The sequence below is a fragment of the Coloeus monedula genome (genome assembly GCF_965178545.1).
Source record: "Coloeus monedula genome assembly, chromosome: 16".
NCBI lineage: Eukaryota > Metazoa > Chordata > Aves > Passeriformes > Corvidae > Coloeus > Coloeus monedula.
The window spans coordinates 4016191-4036168 of NC_138796.1; the positions used below are offsets into that span (position 1 = coordinate 4016191).

Below are 19978 nucleotides of genomic sequence, written 5' to 3' on the forward strand. Positions count from 1 at the left end.
ACACAGTTCTATGGGCAGTAAACTGCAAAATAGTGACTGAAGTGGTTTCAGGAGCATTTTGGGGTTGCTGGTAGAGGATTTTTGGGACAAAGACAATAACAGTGAAAACACTGCAATGAAAACACTGATTTGTTCAAAGAGGTGTCAGGAAAGCAAAGAGAATCAGAGCTGTCACCTGTAAATAGATGTGCTCCTGTCAGCAGTCCTGAATCCACCATTCCAGCTTCTCCATGGTCAGTCTTGTCCTCCCTGAGGGCTTCCTTGCCAGCTGCACCCTGGGCCCTGCATTATTGTGGGCTTTCCCTCCTGTGTCCTGCTTCTTCCATTGCACCACCAGTGGTCCAGCTGAGTCCTGTGACCTGGCACAGTGACAGCAGTCCAGCATGGGTCCTGTCCTTGAGTTCTGGCCCTGAAATCACACAGAGAACAACATGCTCATAACACAGATCTTCACTGGAAAACAAATACCTCATCCCAGTGTTACAGCTGAAATAAGAGCTCCAGATTATGATAATCCATGGTTCAGAATAAAAGAGAGTGTTTTACCTGGCAGGAAAATTGAGTACATCTGGTCTAAGTGGACGTAAACAAGTCTGCAGAGCCCTTTTCTCTGTGTAAAGGCACTTTCCCAGAAGGTGTGTTCAGGCAAGGACAGAATGGGGTCGTATAAAGGGACCCCAAGATGCTCATGCCCACACCTGGGTTTGGCCATGGCTGTGCAGAGTTTCCTGCAGTACGTGGACTCCAGCTCACTGCTCTGTTTGGCAGCAGGGCTGTTTGCTCTCCTTTACTTTCTCTCCAGCTCCAAGAAGTCAGTTTGCAATTTGCCCCCTGGGCCACGACCTCTTCCTCTGATCGGAAACCTGAACGTGGTGGACCTGAAAAAGCCGTTCCAGTCGCTGACAAAGGTAGGGGCTGAGCGAGCAGGCAGGGGGCAAATGTGCAATTCCTGAAGCGAGAAACGCAGCTGGGGAAATAGAGATGTGGTTGTGTTTGCTTTGTGTGGAGGGCAGCAAGGAGATGTTTGGCATACAGGTAGGCTGGCAGAACAACTTCACCTTCAGAGGTGCACATGCACATACTTGTATTTATATATAAATATAATACACTCCTTTCTTTATGCACACTCAAACATAGACCCCCCTCACACACACACACACCCCTTGCAATCCACTCCAAATCGTTGGTGTTTTGAGCCCTTCAGAGGCTGCAGGTTGGGCCAGGCTGCTGCCATCAAGAGATGTCTCATTGCCACCAGACCTCTAGGAAGAATGGGTGGATGGAAGGGATGAAGCAAGAACAGGCATCATCCCCACAGCAGAGAGAAAGGGGGTGTCCTATGCACACTTATTTCCAAAACTAATTATATCTCTGCAATGCAAAGCACAGCTGTGCCTCCCCAACCCTTCCCCTGCACACACTGCAGGGTTGTTAAGGACTTGATGCATGGATTTTATATGTCTAGCTAAACAAATTGCTTTTTCTTACACAGTTCCATGGATACTTATATTTCTAGAAGAGAAAAATAAAAAAAGACTTAAATATTAAAAAGCCAGGGGCAATGTTTGTTTCAGAAAGTGTCTGCTGTGTTCCCATAGGGACCTGGGGACAAGTCAGGGGGAATTCAGATTTTATCTGGTTTCTGTAGAGACAGTTGAGGTGCTGTGAGTGACCTGTCACATGCCCTGTGTCTGTGCTGCTTACTGGACACTATGATGGGGGAAAGCTGGTCCCCAGAGAACTCCTTCAGCCACTTGAAAATCTGCAGTGAGAGGGCAGTGCAGACACTGAAATCCTCCAGTTAGCTGTAGAAGAAAGGGCATCCTGCGTTGCCAAAGTACAGAATTCCTACAGCAGGCACACAGTGCTCATCTGCCTTGATTTATGGGGCAGAGGATTGTGTAGAGGTCAGTTCTGACGGGCTTCTGGTCCTGAGTTCCCATCTGATCCTGGGTATGTTTGAGGATGTCAGTATGAAACTATGAACTATTTTTGGCGGTGCTGAGGGATTTTATGATACAAATGTCATGTGATGGCACCAGACTGATTTCCTATAATCTACCAAGAAGCTTTATTTGGGCTTTCAGGCCTGCCACATTCAATACTTGTGCTGCTGAGCAAAACCAGAGTGGATGCCAAGAAGCACTAACGCAAGGAGATGGCCAAAGGAAGGCTCGGAGGCAGCTGTGATTCCCTGCCCCTGGCTCTGCCACACACCCTGTGAGCTGCCAGGGATGAAAGAACCAGCACTAATGTTATCTCCCAAGCCGTCAAACCACCGTTTGATGAAAACAAATTCAATTTGTCTGGTGTAATAACAGGAGCTGCTTCTAATCTGAAATTCAATTTGTGGAATGTATCTAATGCATAGAAAATGGTAACCCAGGCATAGCAGAAACAAGAAGACATTTGGAGCGGATGGCTTGCAGTGTGTTTGAACGAAGCCTAAAATACCGAGTGAATGATTAGCTTGTCAAAGCCACCTTTCTGGGTAACAGATGATTCATATTTAATTTGCTATAAAAGCCTAACGTTCCTGTGACATTATCTACCAGAATATGCTTCCTAGTTGGATTCAAGTTTCTGGTGGCCAGCAAATAATTTCGTGATGACTGCAACACTACCCACCTTGACATAATTAGAGACAAGTGCTGTCCTGAAAGAAAGAGTTATTGTCTGGCTTTGTTTTTGCAGTGTTTGTGGCTTCAGCAAAGGTGTGTGCACACCCGCTTGCCTCAGGTCACCAGCACTACAATAAACAGGCCTGCCTGCTACAGCATTCTCTAACCAGCCTCCCAACGTGGTATTGCTGGCCTGTTACTGCAGAACACCACAGGAATGCTGTGGCATTTTCCTGACTCCCCTGCTAGGAGCACTGATAGCAGACACCTTGTTGTGCAAACAGGGTGCAAGCAGAGATGCTGGCAATCGATAGCTGCTGCTCACTACTTGAATTACCTGCAGACATCAGGCAGGGCTGGGAGGCTCCTTTTGGACTAGAAACCACCTAGGGTGGCCAGTACTAGTGTTTGAGTCCAGATCTGGCTTTGAATGAACATATTTATTCACCTTGACAGCTCTCCAAGATATATGGCAACGTCTTCACTGTGCATTTTGGACCCAGGAGAGTTGTGGTACTGGCTGGATATGAAACCATCAAGGATGCCCTCTTAAATCATGCTGAAGAGTTTGGAGAGAGGGCAGAAATACCCATATTTAGGAAAATGACACAAGGAAATGGTAATTGACGTTTTGGTTGGATAAGTTTTGTCTCTGTTCATTATATTCTCACAGCAGAGAGCAATGTCCTCTTAGAGATCACTTTTTGTGATCTTAGGAGGTACCAGTGCGTAAGAAAGCCTTACAAACGTTTATGAACCCCAGGGGCCATAAGGATGTTACACTTTTATTTTAGGCATAGCATTCAGCCACGGAGAGCTGTGGAAAACTATGAGAAGGTTTACCTTGTCCACGCTGCGAGATTTTGGAATGGGAAAGAGAACCCTTGAGATCCGAATCCTGGAGGAAGTAAATGCCCTTATCAAATATTTTGAATCCTATCATGGTGAGTGTCAAATCTTTCAGCCAGAGACAGAGAACAGGTCTAGCAGAACAATAAAGATTAATGAAAGTTTAACTCTGAGCAAATGGTATCTCGTGGTTAAAGTTCAGCATGCACTGCAGTAGTTATTGAACCAAGGCCTTAAAACACTGAAACAGAGTTCCCTGCTATGCATTCTGGGTGGGGAATGAGTTTTCTTTGGGAGCTCAGGACTACATTTCCATAGGAAACCAGACTGAAAGGAACATAATCACATCATTATTTGTTTTCATTGCTTGAAATACAGGGAAACCATTTGATACGAAAATGATACTCAACAATGCTGTATCCAATGTCATCTGCTCTATATTGTTTGGAGAGAGGTTTGAATATGATGATCCAGTATTTCTAACTTTGCTGAAGCTGATAAATCAAAATACTAAGCTGTTGGGCTCCCCTATGGTGCTGGTAAGAGCCTAATTTTATGTTTTAGCTTTTAGGTTTTTGGGGGATATCCGGTTTCCTGGGTTCATTCTCCTGGCCTCCCACATCTTTCTTCTTGAGAACAAGAACATTATCAGCAAGTCATCCTGTACAGAACACATCTGTGGTTCTGTATCTGCAGTGCACAGATTCCCAGGCTCCTGCACTTAGTCTGTGAAGCTTATTAGTAAAAGGAAAAAAAAAACAACAAACCAAAGTCTTCAGAAATTAATAATTTTATCCTCTTTGAAGTGCAGAAGCACAATCCCAAACCTGCCTTCTTGTATTACAGAAAGAATACTATTTCTGCAGGAATCCAGAGCTCCTTGGACTGTAGAAGGGGGGCAATTACAGCCTGAAATGGCAGGGCATAGGACAAGGGACCAGAAGTGAGATTTGAGATACCAGTATGTGTTCAAAAATGCCAATTAACAGTAAGACCTCTCTTGCTCCACAGTTATATAATTTCTACCCATCCTTTGGATTTCTCTCTGGAGCTTCCAAGACAGTGCTACAAAATACCAGTGAATTGAACGCTTTTCTCCAGAAGCTCTTCCAGGAACACAAAGAGGAGCTGAATGAAAATGACCTAACAGGCTTTGTGGATGCCTTTCTGCTGAAGCAAAAACAGGTACTTTAAAGCTGAGTCTCAGTGTCTTTCTGTTCCCTTAGCTTTGGCTTATTCTTAGGACTGGCCATCTGTCAGGGACTGGGAGTGAGTGGAAACAGAACAACTGCAGCAAGCAGAATATATCAAAGCTCATACTCACAGGGAGCTGTGCTGTGTTCGCTCCATGGCCCCTCTGGAACTGCTGGTTAAAGGGATTTTGTTGTCGAGATGTCCCACGTGGGTGAAATAAGTTGCCACTCAGCACAGATGAGGAAGAGATCATCCCAAACCTTCCTGTGAGAATGGTACAGTGATAAACTGTGTTGCAGTAAATAAATTCCAATTTATTGGAATTATTTCTAATATCTGGGCCTGGGGATTGCACATATGCTTGGGACCAGACAAATTCCATACAGCATAGGCCCTAATGCTAAAAGACTAAATGTTTAGTTTTCCAGCACATATAAAGCCACAGAAAGCTAAAATGCAGATAAAAATGGTGGCAACACAGTCACATATGGGTGTCACTTGCTGTGTTACCCACATGTTTTGAAGGAGTCAAAGAAGCCCCACACTGCATTCAACAATGGAAACCTGATCTTTTCAACTCTGGACCTCTTTGCTGCTGGGACTGAGACCACATCCACAACTGTGCGCTGGGGGCTGCTTCTGATGATGAAATACCCAGAAATTCAGAGTAAGGAGGACAAGTCTCTTGTGCAATTTATTGCTGCATGCTTAAGGCTTTGGTTGCGGAAGGGAGTGGAACTCATTCAGTGTTGCCTAGAGTAATTATTCTGAGTGCTCTGGGAGATATAAAAACCATTGACTTTACAAAGGAATTTTATTCAGCTGGGTTGCAATAAACCAGCCCAGCCAAGTGGGAGAGGCTAAGGGGCAGCCTACAGGTACAGTAAAGCTCCCCCATCGTTATTCACCTGCAGGCTATGGGCTGACATCACTAAAGGTCTCCTCAGGAGCTGATTCTGATCTGGTTTCTGTTGAAGGTTATAGGGTAACAAAGGTGTGTAATGAGAGTCAGGCATGGGATGGATGGTACTGACTCTATTCAAGCTGCCTTAGCTCAACAACAAACCTGAAAGAACGACACTATGCCCTAACTTACCCAGTTCTGCCCTTCCCAGATATTTACAGTTTTCCCTTTTCTTCATCTCTGCCAAACTGGTAGCCATTCCAGTTGCAAGATGAGATTGTTATCAGCTTCTTAATCCTTTCCTCCCTCCAAGGAAAGATTCAGGAAGAAATGAACCATGTCATTGAACCGGGAGAGCTGCCTAAGTTGGAGGACCGGAAAAAAATGCCTTATACAGAAGCAGTAATACATGAAATACAGAGGTTTGCCAATATTGTCCCCATGGGTGTATCACGATCGACTCCCAGCGATGTGAATTTCCGAGGCTATGTGATTCCTAAGGTGAGCTCTGAGGCTGGCAGCTTATGCTGCACAGATTCCTCACAGCTTTCTTTAAAGCAGATGAAGAAACACATAAATAACTTAAAGACACGGTGATGCATGGTTTAATCTGTGCTGTGACCCTTTGTCTTGGATCCAGGATAATTATTATAAACTTACAATGGATTGTGGTCTGCTGCAGTTGATTGAATCACGATTAACCAGAGATTTAATTAAATCACACTGGTTTGAATCTTTTATGTCAGTTGTGGAACCTCTACCCCAGCACCTTTCTTGAAAGATCTGACTCTGTAAGAAAGGAATGTTTTGTGGTCCAAAAAAATAAAACAGCAGCTACTGAAAACAGACAGAGCCACAATGGGGCAGGGGAGCATTCCCCAGTTCTATTTGTCATGTCTTATTTGCCTCTTCACATTGGAAAAAAAAAAAAGTCTGGCTCAAGTAGGGGAGTGATCTCCTCTTCCATGAGTTTCTTTGATCTCTTTCAGGGTACTGAGATTATTCCACTGCTGACCTCTGCTCTGAATGATGAGTTACATTGGAAAACCCCAGATCAGTTCAACCCTTCACATTTCCTGGATGCCAGTGGGAACTTCATTAGGAGAGAAGCATTTATTCCATTCTCCATAGGTAAGAGGGGTGTGGGTGTACCATCTGGGACAAGGCTAATGGCAGTTCCCCCTGATTTCAGGAAAGTATGAAAGCCAGGGACACAGAACAGAGGGTAAGGGATTTCTGGTCATTTCTCCTGTCCACAATTGCTGTAGGTAACCACCTCTTCTTTGGGAGAGCTGGGAGACACTGAGTTACCCACAGTCACTGAACAATTTCATACACCTACAGGCTTCTGTGTAGTTTGAGACCAAGTCAGTAGTACCTCTAATATACAGAGGGAAGGAAGGGAAGATTTCCCATCTCAGCAGCCTGCTCTTCCAAACCGTACCTCCAGTTTAGAAGGTCTCAGACATCAACATTAACAGTTACAGTGCTGATCATTAACTTCTCCCCTGGTTGTTTTCAGGACGAAGGGCTTGCCTTGGTGAAGGACTGGCTAAAATGGAGCTGTTCCTCTTCTTTTCGGGCTTGCTCCGCAAATTTGTTTTCCAGCCCCCTCCAGGAGTGGATAAGTCAGACCTGGATCTCACTGCTGATGTTGGCTTTACCTTGACTCCCATGCCTCACCTGGTTTGTGCTGTGCCCTGTGAATGATCAAACAACATGGCATTAGAGTAGTGAGCACTTCAAGCTTGAAAGCAAATCTAGCTACAGTGGGGAGAAGCTGTCTGGCCCTGAGCTTTAGGGGAAGGAAGACACCAGGCACTGTTATTTTCTCTCATTCATGACATTCTCTCCAACAGCTCTTGCAATGTCTGTATCATGCAAACCCTTCCTGCTCTCAGAAACTGATTCATTCCCAGAACAGCACATCAGAGATCCTGTTTTCAGGACAGTTTGAAAGAGTGAAATGCCTTCAAACCTCCTCTACAGATGTAACCCATGAGAACTCTCCCCTGACAGCCCCTATGGGGAATTTCTCAGCCCAAAGTCCAAACCCTTGAGCAGAGTTGATTATCGATGGCCCAGCTGGAGACAAGAGACACTCAATGGATCTGGAAGTCTCCTCAGGATGGTTGTTCAGCTGAGCCTCAGACTGAGCTTCCATTGTGCGATACAACCTGCCTTATCTTTATTACAGAGTCCCAGACACAAGGGTGTAACATGGGCTGATGCCAAGACCCAGGCACGAGACAGTTATCAGAAAACATCTAAGTGGTTTGGGAAGTGGGTTCTTTCCAACTCACACCAGGCACTTTATGCTTAACAGCCTATTTATGATGGGGCCAGTTGAGCAGCTTTCTGCTTCTGCTGAGAGAGGCATTTCTACCACTCCCTCACCTCTCCTGGCTCATCCTGGCTCTGGCACTTGTCCAATCCTTTACTGGGCCATCTTAGATCCCTAAAGTGGCAGAAAATGAGAAGCCATGGCAAGGGAAGAGTTTCTGAGTCGGTGTGGCTGAAGCGATACAAGCCTGAGGCGGTGTGAGGGCAATGGAGCTGGGGCTGGGCAGCAGGACTGCCACGCTCCACCAGAGAGCTGGGAGAGCTCAGCCCCCTGCTGCACTTGCACCTCAGGAGCTGTACCTGCTCAGGAGGTCTTCTCTACCCTTCAGAGAAAGGATCCTTCAGGGGATGAATCAGCTGGCATAAGGTAATTTCTCACTCTCTGCATTGACTGCAGGGTGAACCATCATCCACAGGCTCCTAATTCCAAACTTCAGTCTCAATTAGCAGGTGTGTTGTGATGAATAGGGACAGTATTGTCCATTCGACTGAAAATGGGGCAGTTATGGTAAACCTACAACATAAAACTAAAGCTGCTGTCATCTAAAGCTGATCTGTGCTGCAAATGGAAGGAAAGAAAGGAGGAAGAATATAAAGGGATGACAAAGTAGGGCGGCCTCGGGCCTCACTAGCTTTAGTTCACGCAACTAAAGGTAGCACTGTAGTAGTTATACTCCACCTTGTACTTGTGCTGGTGTTGCACTTGGACAGGGGCTGTTCCACAGGCCCAGCTCAGGGAGTGCTCAGCAGGCTCTGCGACAAGGAAGCCGCTGCTGCTGCGCTTGCTTGCACTTGTTTTGCTGTTGCTCTATTTGCAGTCTAACTGCTGCAAGCCTGACCTTATTACCTACTTGATCATTAAATATTTTGTTCTGTTGCTCTATCTGGTGTGACAGTATGAAGTTGATTTTGGGTCAAACCGATAAAGCTGGGCTGCACCACCTTTAATACACCCGCACAAGAGAGGTGAGCACAGGGATCCCTGGGGCAGCCTGCAGCCAGGACATGTTCAGCAGCACAAAAAGTGAGCAATATACTCATAGCCACAGACATCTCAAAGGAAATGGCTGAATTTCTAAGTCCAGAAAATCACAACTGCTGTGTGAGGCAGGGTGTGGCTCTGCATGCCTCTCTGATGTGGCCCCTTACAGTGCTTCCTGCGTCTCTTGCCCATGCTCACAAGGAACCCATCACAGTAAAATCCAGCAGGAGTTATCCGAGGGTGCTGTCTGGGATGCACTGCTGGTCAAGAATGGGCCTGGCATTGAAGGGAAGGCACAGAGACTTGGGGGGGGATTTAAGTTATGGATGCAGGGCTGCTGTTTTACTGGCCCAGGCTGGCTGACTGGCAGTGATGTGGTTGCCTTTAGGTGGCCGATGCTCCCCGTCCTCACCAGCACCACCCAGGTCACAAGAGGTGGCTGAATGCCACATGGGCACGAGGGATGGAGGACAACCGGGCCACGAGCACCCTGAGGGGCCCGGCTGCCCCAGGAATGCACCCAGAGCAGTGTCAGTGCCTGGCAGGTGTTTTGTGCTCGGCTCTGTGTGCTCAGGCAGGGCAGCACGTAGCAGCGCAGCTCCGGAGCGAAACACGTACCAGACACATTAGTGAGACAGGAATTTCTTGTCATCGCAAGACTTTTACTTACCTTTGTCATTTTAATGCATTGCACTCAGAGCCTGGCTTGAAAAAAACCACAATACACTCCCCCTGGCTTTTCAGAGATAATTTAAGTCCCTTTCTGAAAGGCTTTTTTATGAGTTCAGAGGCTCCCAGGGCAAGGATGAAATACCAGGAGAGCAGCAGCAACACGTAACTTTTGCCCTGCAGGGTGCTGCTGGTCCAAGAAAACCCTGCAGGAACATTTTGCCCAGGCACAGGGCATGTGCCATTGCAAGTTCTTGTCGCAGTGCCCACATTCTGCATCCTGTGCCAGCCATGATCCTTCCTGCCTGTCTTTACAGCCCCTCTGCCTCTTAGCTCACTGGAGCAGGCAGGGCTGAGTCATCCTAAGCATGCTCTGGGAGAAACTGTTGCCTCCAGCCCATTTCTTGGAAACTAATAAAAATATAAATCCCAGAAATGTTGCGACACGCTGCTTCTGCTTCTGGGTGGCTTTTGTGCTGCAACATCTCCACACGACGCAGGCAGCTCCAGTGAGTGCCCAGCAGCTGTTTGCTCCAGGACCCTGCTGCCTATGCCCTGCTCTGGATCAGATTCACCTCCTTCCCTGCCTTCTTTGCATTTCCAAGGCTGAGAGCCCATATTTGCTGAATAATGGCCTTTATATGATCTAACCTTTGGACAAATGTACCTTTAGCCTTGCGCTTCCTCATCATGTAAGACAGCCCTTTCTTCCCTGAACAATCTTATTCCTTTGGCTGGTTATGCCCAACTTCCTCCTGAAAACCACTATTCAACCAGGTAGACCTCAATTATTTTCTACAAGATTTAAGCCTTTATGAGGGATGCAAGCTCCAGGTGTTTAGTATCTTTGACTTAAAATCATTGCATTCTCCTGTCTTGTTCCCTTCTGGAGCCTGCCAGGTCAGCTGGCTTCATTAACTTCATTAACTTCTTCCCTCTAAGAAGCTGCCCTTGCAAAATGACGAGTCCTCACAGAAGCTTCAAATCTAATTTTGTCTTTCCATTGCACTCATGAATCCACTCATGATCACTTGATCCAAGCTAATTTTCCATGGCTAGCTATTACATGCCTTCTACCTCAGACACAAAGTCTGAAATCACATCCCCCCCAGGCAGTTCAGAGCTGACTTTGTGAAGAAGTTTATGGGCTACAACCCCCCAGGGATAGTTGGGCTTTACCATTATTAACGACCTTTGATCTCCACTTGACATCAAGAAAGCGAAAGTCTCCTGTAACTATACTGATTTTTCTCTCTAGTAACACAGAGATCTCAAATCCTACCTAAACCTGAAGGTTCTGATAGGATTCCAAGAGCCTTTTTATTTCCCTGTGTCAGCAGAGTGTTTGGAGGGTCATAGTACCGCTAATGAAGGACCTTGAGGTCTCAGGGAGGAGGAGGTTACAGAGGAATGCCAAGCACCTTTTCCCATGTATATGTTCTTGCACACACATGCATGGGTTTGTAATTTGAAACTCTCTTTACTTCTGGACAGGCTTTGCAAACTGCTTAGACCACATTCTCTGAGGTGTTTAAAGAGGGTGGAGTATGCAGTATTTATTTAGGTACTCTACAAACCTTAATAAGAATTGAGTGCTTGTAGCAATTGCAGAGAGCAAACAGAAAGCCAGCTGGCAGAAACTGAACAGTGCCACTGCATTTTTATTGCTTCTAACCCCAAAAACCAGATTATTACTAAAAAAAAATGTCTTTTTTAATTTCATTTCTCTCTGATCCTGCATTAGTTTGTCTGCTGTGTGCAGCAGTATTATTAGCTGTAGTCTATTTTTCAACTGGCTATAAAAATTCAGCTTTTAAATTACCTCCTGGTCCAACTCCTCTTCCGATCATTGGTAACCTGCACTTGGTGGATCTTAGAAGGCAAGATAAATCACTAATGAAGGTAGGAAAAAAAAACCCTAACCCAGACCCTCATCGATTTTAAAGCTGCCTGGGATGTATCAGTGAGAACTTTCTGTCTTTTTAAATTCAAACTAAATTGTAAAGGTGTGAAAATAGCTTTATAATATCTTTCTGGGCTTCTTCTAGTCAATGTCTGTGTTGATGCAATGTAATTTAGGAGCAATCAACCATTAAAAAAAGACCTCTGGGTAATATGGGATTTCTTCATGTAATTGTGATGATGTACAGGAAGTCTATAATGCTTGTGGGATTTGAAATATTAATTTGACAGCTTGGACACCCAGAAATCTTTTAAAGCATTAGGATATAACTAACATGAATTAAATTGCTTCCCTCCTCTATGCCCCGGAGATCTGGCAAGAGGAATTCCACAATGCAGTGACCCCAAAACTGCCGCGGAGAGGGCCAAATCCAGATGCTCCGTTGCAAAATCCCTTTCTCTCTGGATGAATGGGATACGCATTAAAGTCTGGAAGGCAGTGCAAGAGAGAGATGGGAAGGCTGTGCTAAGGAACCAGAGGGAACAACCTGTGAGCTCTTCCCCTAACCTGTAATTAAGACAACTTACCCCACTCACGGTGGTAAACTGTCCTTGTGTGCAGGACGAGGCTGTTCCTGGGGCTGCCGGGCATTCCCGCCTGGCTTTGGAGATGACCCACACCGGGGTCACGGAGAGAGTGAGCAAACAGGCAGCGGGGGTCACAGCCGGCTGTCCACACGGCTCCTGTGACCCCAGCGCTCAGCAAACACGGGCTGTGCTGCGGGAGAACCGCTGGGGCTTTCTGCTGCCATGGGGTGAGGCTCCAGCACCTGGAGCTGTTACGGGCAGTGTCAGGGTTGGGGTCAGTTTACCCAGCAGGGCTGGGCAGACGCGGCTGCAGCCTCTGAACGGCGCTTTGGAATTACCTCCGCATGCTTCTGTCCCTTGCTAGGCTGTGTTTGGTGTTGCCTATGTTTGCCTTTGCTTTGGGATTACTCCAGAGGGGTTATCCCTCCATCTCACCCCACGCAGAGCAAAAAGCGGTGTTTGCACTAAGCAGCTGGCACCGGCTGGGGTTTGTTGGGTGGGTACTGCTGGGTGCCCCCTTTGTCCTGTGAAAGATGCACTGCTCCTCTGCTCTGGTAGCAGGATGCAGGAGTGCTTTAGGACATCAGGAGCATCAGACCAGAGCTTTCCTCTGTGACAGCATCATTGTTTGCACTGAACTGCCTTCTCTTCTTTGGTCTATCTCTGGTTTGCCAACTTTTGTTGCCATTTGAGGTCTAGTCTTTAACTCTGGGTGGGTTTTTTGGTTTCCAGTTATTTTCTCCTTAACAGCAAAAACAGATTAGTGATGCACTGATGGGGTGGGGGCTCTTTCATAGCAAGAAGCCTGAATTCCATACAGATGCCAGTGAGGCATCTGTACAAAATGTTTGACCATGATGAGCTCTGGCTCACAGGCGTCCTTCTGCAGGTAGTGGCTCTGCAGCCATTCCCAGCAGGATCTACAATGAAAAATGTCCTTTCAGAAAGCAAGAGCTGTTCCATGCAGGTTTCCTCCCTTCCTGACCATCACAGCTCACCTCTTTTTTCAGCTTGCAGAAAAATATGGCCCCATCTTCACCCTCCACTTTGGGTTCCAGAAAGTTGTGGTCCTGACCGGGTACGAAGTTGTGCGGGAGGCGCTTGTGAACTACACAGAGGAGTTTGTAGACAGACCATCCATCCCAATATTTGACCAAATTCAGAACAGAAACGGTACTAGAGCAATGAGTGGGGGTGGGTGGGAGGGACGACACTGCTGCTTAGTGCCCATGATGATGATGATGATGATGAAATACAGCCTAACTGTGCGTCCCCTGAGCCCAGCTTTTAAACATCCCCCTTGGGCCCTTCTGAAGCCAAGCCAACAGAAAATATTTGGCTTTCCTTGCACGCAATGACTCCTGGCTTTCCATCATTTTTGCTGACGCACTTGCAGCCCATCCATATCCTAAAAGTTGAAGGGTGGGAGGGGTGGGATTTTTAAAGGCACTGTGGTAATTGTGGGGTTAATCTCTGTGAGATGTTGGTGCAAGCGGCTCGCTGTCACCACCGTGTTTATGAACCCTCCACACGTTTCCAGGAGACTTTGGACTACCTGGCTTGGCTGTTCAGAGCTGTTGGGTTTTTGCCTTTCTCCCACTGCCTTTGTCATGTCAGTTCCCACTCCTTTGCCTCCCCACAAAGGTTCTTAGGTTGACCAGCCTGAAACAGGTTCAGGCAGAAGCAAGAGGCTGAGGCTGGAAATTTACCCCCACAAACAATCCCATAGTTTTGCCAAGGTAACTTTCCACCCCTGACTATTTCAGAGGACTTTTAGCTTTGTCCATCCTCTGCTTCATCTGAGGCTTTAGCTTTGAGAACCAAAAGGCAGCTGTATATGCTGGTCACAGGCTGAAGCTGGGATTGGAATTAGAAATTAAATTACCCAGCCATAATATCAATAGGTGAATCTATCGCTACACAAATAAAAGGAATCAGTGGGAAGAAAGGTATTTTTTTGAGCTAATTTACATGTAAAACATCCCTGTGGGAGACTATCAGTATTGCACCATAAGTCCTTTCACAGCTACCTTCTCAACCCGAGTCTGAGGCACCCAGAGGTGACCCAAAGATGGAAGTTCTCAAGGGCTGTTCAGCAACAATGGTCACAAATTTTCCCGTGAAACATTTTTTCTTCAGAAAAAGCCATTTTGTTGGCTGTGAAGATGGTCTCAGAAAAGGAATGATCCAGATGAAATTGCATAAATTAAAGAAAAATTAGAAATTGAAGTTTAGAAATTTGCTTCGACATTTTTAGAGCAAAAGGTTTTGCTATCCAAATTAAAACTACACTGCTTTAAACAGAAAAGCAGACATATTTAAAAGCCTCACAGCCACAATGAAGATGTGAAGTGCTGGTATACAGCTTTTCAACTGACCACAATTTGAGGTAGTTTTTGTATTATTGACTCAGTTTTTTCTTTACAGCACTCTGATGGGATGAAATAGCCATCCCTGCTTGGAGGTGCTAGAGATCATCGAGGCATGAGCTCAGAAACCTCCACAAAAATGTCAGTATTTTCGCCACTGCTAAAAATACAGCACTGCTGGGAATCTCAATAAAACCATTTAGGGTTGAGGAGACTGAATTATCCCATCCCACACAGACAAATTACCTTTATGACTGGAATAGGATGAAGGGAAAAGCTTCAGAGATACAAGGTGCTTGAGGCCCTAGACTTGCAATCAGTGGAGTCAAAAATGTCCTGTGATTGACTCAGACCAACACCTCCCCCAGCTCTACAGCCAAGCCATACTGATCTGAAAGCCACAGCTGCCCATCTGCCACTCAGGAGAGGGCTGGAGTAACTGGGCTGGGAGGGAGCTTGCTTTTCCCAAACTACAGGCTCAGTGAGATGGGGAGGGTGGAGCTGAGAGGATACAGGGACGAGACGCACAGAAAGGGGAGACCTTTAGCCCCTAAATCCATGGGAAAACAGGCAGCAGAAACACCTGTGGAGCTCCCTGCTCACCCAGTGCCCTGTGTGGTTTGGTGTGGGGGGCTCCTCCGTGCCTGAACCCAGCACATTTCTCACGGGCTCCCCAGGTCTGTTCTTCTCCATCGGGGAGCTGTGGAGGACAACGCGGAGGTTCACCGTGTCCAGCATGCGCAACCTCGGCATGGGGAAACAAATGATAGAAGGCAGAATCTTCGAGGAGCTCCACTTCCTCATCGAGATGATCAAATCCTTCAAAGGTGAGCTGGGGACAATCCTGGGGCTGTCCAGCCTCGTGTGTGTCACAGCTGCTCCATGGCTCACAGCTTTCCCATCCTGCTCCTGCTGCAGGGGAACCCTTCAGCCTGCCATCCTTCAACTGCGCTCCCATCAACGTCACCTTCATCATGCTCTTTGGGGACAGGTTTGACTACAAGGACCCAACGTTTCTCACTCTCTTAAGACTCATAGATGAAATTATGATTCTTCTCGGATCCCCATATTTAAACGTAAGTAGCCTGTCCCACAGATAAACAATTTTTTTACACTGGCATGTGAGCCACACCGACCATAGGATTGACATCAGCAGCTTTCAAATGTTCAGAACCAGCCACCACACCTAAAACGTGACAGTTCTCCGCATGCCACTTTGGTCACCAAAATCTCCCCTTGCCTACTTTCCTTTTGACCAACCTGCACATTTGTGTGGAGCTGAAATAAAAACTGAACTATGGCTATTTCAGCTTATGAAAATCTGCCCAGGAAGTCCCTGGGATGCTGAGATATTGCTACTAAAGACAAAACTCAACTGATATGTTGTGCCTTAGGAAAAAGCTGTTTCAGCATGTGCCAAGGTGATTCTATGTGATATTTCTGCAGGCCTAACGCTTCTCTTCTTTAATTTCTCATTAGTATTTCAATTTCTACCCGTTCCTTGGATTTCTTTTCAAAACCCACAAGATTATGCTCAAGAAAATCGAAGATGTGCGTGTCATTTTAAGGCAATACATGAAGGCGAGCAGGGAGGACATCAACGAGAACAGTGTGAGGAGCTACATCGATGCACTGATATTCAAGCAACAAGAGGTATTGGACTGCTTAGCTCTGTTGGCTGTTTGCAATGTTTCCTTTGGATTTTCTAGCTGAAACAGTTGCTGAGTCTTGATTCCAGTCATGTCATGTAAATCTTATGAAATCCATGCTGTTATTCCAGTGGTATTTAAATCAGATGCTAGCCTCTTACAATTGGTACATTTTTCTATCAAAATTAAGATACAAAAGCTACTCTCATCCACTCCTGAAATAGCAGCACTAATAATGTGAGATCACCTACTTGCTCCTAGTAGAAAATGCCTGAATTCGCATGAAAGCTGACTCTGCCTTTCTTTTTATGAAAACAAATCAATTAATCATTGATACTGTTGCTCCATCAAGATGAATGATCCCCTTAAAGTAAGTACTTGAATGACAAATCATCAGTACAAGCCCTAACCTTGCCCTGCATCTTACTTAGTAGAGGCCTGGCAGTTTCACACATCAGTTGATTTCATTCAACACAAAATATTTGGGCTCTGAGCTTTTTCTTCTTTCCAGCTGGATCCAGGCTGACCTTAGGCACTAAGTATTCTACTCAGCTGTGTGGAGGAGGAGTTAGCACAATTCTAAAGCCCAGGCAGAAATGGCCTGAAAGGTGATTTTGAGCATTGTGGGGGATTCAAACCTGGCCTTGGGCAGGAGTCCCTCAGAGGTAGGATTAGCTGAATCTACTCTGTACAGGGCAGAGACCAGGCACTTTCCAAACCTGTGAGGCTGAGTCTGTGAACAGCACCTGGCTCTGGGTTTCAGCCTTCTTCCAGGGGACATGGGTCTGGAACCAAAACTCCACTCCAGACCTCCCACCTGTGGTGCTCTGTCTCTGGGGGATGCTGTGCATTCAAGATCAGGTCTATTTTATCACCCAGGTCACAAACACAAGACCACAGCCAGCAGTGCTTTGGGTTATGCAGTGTTTCCTGAGCTTGCTGAATACTCAGACTGATGGGTTTATGACTCCTCTTACATCTCGTGTTTTTCAAGGAGAAGAACAAGAAAGACAGCCTTTTCCATGACGACAACTTAATGGCATCCATACTTGACCTGGTCATGGCCGGAACAGAGACCATTGCCACCACACTCCAGTGGTCCATCCTGCTCATGATGAAATACCCAGAGATTCAAAGTGAGCAGCTTTTATCTACTCCATCCATGGCAAGGCTGAAATGGGGAAGGGAGAGGCCTGGCCTCAGATCCACAGAAGCTCTTTTGACTTAAGAGCTGAATCCTGTCCCTTCACTGTGATGAATCCCTAATGTACCTAGGTGCTGATCAAAGTCACAATAAAGTAGCCCCTTTGACATGCTAGGAGAGAGGATGAGTGGAAATCCAGTACGATGCTGAGAAAACAACCCACCCACATGCCTGAATTAAACATATCCACACTGCTGCTTTAAGAATCCTCTCTCTCTTCAAACTCTTGGAAAAAAAATGGGGTTTTTTCCCCCAAACCAAATCCAAGGAGGGAGTTGGCTTCCTTGCTGGGACACATCCCTTTCATTTGTTCCTTCCAGAAAAGGTCCAGGAGGAGATTGGGAGAACAGTGAAAGCAGGGAGCTGGGCCACATACGAGGATAGGAAGAACATGCCCTACACCAACGCGGTGCTGCACGAGGTGCAGAGGTTCATCACCCTCCTGCCACACGTGCCCCGCTGCACTGCTGTGGACACCCACTTCAGGGGCTACTTCCTTCCCAAGGTAGGTGACTGCTCCCTCCCAGGAATCCACCACCCTCCCCAGCTTCGCCAGTGCCACTGGAGGATGGTTTCTTTAGAGGGAATTACTGGGCAGAGCCCAAAATCATGCCCAGAAGAGTTCCTGTACTGAGCTCGGAGTGTGCCACAGGACTCAGTCCAGTCCCTCTCATGCTCAGGACTTCCCCACTCCATGACAACCCTGGTTTACCTCCTTGCTGCCATCTGCACAGTGAAGTATCTGCCAGAGAACTTGCAGGATCTTGCCTTCCACTTGAGGTTTCCACAGCACCATGTGGGGTTTGGCTCCGATCCTTGGCAGTGGTGGGACAGTCTCATTGATGTCTCTCCACTGGCTGATGGGATAAAACCCTCATGGTCTCCACCTACCCCAGGTGGAGCAAATCTCCTGGGACACCAAAGTCTGTGTGAGAAAATGAACCAAAACAGAGCGCTTTGCTATCTTTTGTGCCTTCATGTACTTTTCTTCCAGGGTATAATTGTAATCCCATCACTTACCTCAGTGCTGCTGGATAAGACACAATGGGAGACACCACATCAGTTCAACCCCAACCACTTTCTTGATGCTGAAGGGAATTTTGTTAAGAAAGGAGCTTTCCTGCCCTTCTCCACAGGTAACTAAAAGGCTGCTCTGCACAGAGCTGGGGCTATGGCAGGGCCATTGCATTACAATACACACTAATGAGGTCTTCATGTCTAAATACTGCCCCTAACTCCGTCAATAAGCAACCAGAAAACAGAATGGAATCAATTATTCTGCATCTGGGCAAATGGCTGCTCTCAGAGCACAGCTCTCCCACTGCTAAATATAGCACAAAGAAGGGTGGTAAAGAAGAAACACACTCCTTTCTTAAAGTGGGATGTGAGGATAAATTCCACAGGAAAAGTGAGTTTCAAACCATTCCACTTTGGAAGGAGGTGGCATTCTTCTATCAGGCTGCTTTTCCAAAGAAAGGGTTAAAGATGCTGAGAGGGTTGGAAGAGCTAAGGAGAGGAGAGGGCACACCACAAATGTGTAATAACCCCGTAAGATGGCTGTGGCTGTGACAAAAGAGACCAGGCAGGAGCCTTTAGCAACACAGGCCCCTCTACTCCAAAATGCTTTAGTTCATTTCAAGGTTTCCCTCCTGCTCCCACTGCAGCATCTCGGACGCTAACGTGTGCATGGCAAACATTCCAGTTGGGTTTTCCATCAGGTAAAACACTCTGCTTTCACCTGCAGGGCGGCGGAACTGCATCGGAGAAAGCCTGGCCAAGATGGAGCTGTTTGTCTTCTTTGTAGGGTTGCTCCAAACATTCACTTTCCGACCCCAGCCGGGAGTTTCAGAGTCTGACTTGGACCTCACCGTCCCCCAAACGACTTTCACACTACGGCCTCAGCCTCAGGCCACCTGTGCTGTCCTGCGGGAATAACCACGGCCTCATCCAAGAGCTTTGGGGGTCCCAGACCCCCAACTTTGCTCCAACTCGCCATCCCCCCATCCTGCCTCACCACCACATGCCCTTCCCACTGTCTCCATCCACTCCCCCTCCACTGCTCCATGCCCCCCACAGGCTGCTCTGTGCTCCCGTGCTGTGGGGGAGATGCAAACACAAACCATGGTGCTGACAATCACACCCCACTTCTCAAGACAGACCGTGCATGGAGCTGATGAAGGGACCAAGCTGCTGGTCTGGTGGAGGGGATGCAGCCCATGAGCAGTAGGGGCAACACCCAGGCTCCCAAGGTTCACCACGTCACAGAAATCTGCCCAGAATCCTGAGGAAGAACAAACCACAGTTTGCTGGAAGCCACAGAAAGACACTGCTTGAGCCATCCATAGGTACCTCCTGAGCTTTCCCATATCTCACAGCAAAATCCTATCAGGATTTCACCTACCAGGCAGCCAAGTCAAACACCAAGAGTGAAAAAACAGATTGGCTCATGTGATTTGAGGACTAAGTTATTCCTGCCTTGGAACAGTGTCCTGGAAGATGCCCCAGGGTCTGCAAACCCTTTCAGATAAGCAAGTGCTGCTACCAAGCTCAACACTGCTCCACAGTCTGAATGAAACAGGAGCTACATTCCGAAGTTTGCAATTTAAATCATGAGGCCACGTGAGATTTGCACCAGCATCCAGTCATAAAAGGCTAATGACACAGAAAAATAAACTACACCCACTGCTAGTTTTACGCATCTCTG

General features: G+C 46.8%; 1 protein-coding gene across 1 annotated transcript; it reads left to right on the forward strand.

Moving 5' to 3' along the window:
• Window positions 1-710: 710 nt before the first annotated feature.
• On the forward strand, window positions 711-19209 carry CYP2W1 (cytochrome P450 family 2 subfamily W member 1; the record flags this gene model as incomplete). Its single annotated transcript, XM_082292092.1, has 19 exons — window positions 711-908; window positions 3078-3240; window positions 3416-3565; window positions 3849-4009; window positions 4482-4655; window positions 5190-5331; window positions 5882-6069; window positions 6558-6699; window positions 7091-7270; window positions 9282-9423; window positions 11266-11464; window positions 13063-13240; window positions 15099-15248; window positions 15340-15497; window positions 15901-16074; window positions 17065-17206; window positions 17595-17779; window positions 18269-18410; window positions 19019-19209. 19 exons carry the CDS (start codon window positions 711-713, stop codon window positions 19207-19209), a joined length of 3159 nt encoding a protein of 1052 aa, XP_082148218.1.
• Between the last annotated feature and the right edge of the window lie 769 nt (window positions 19210-19978).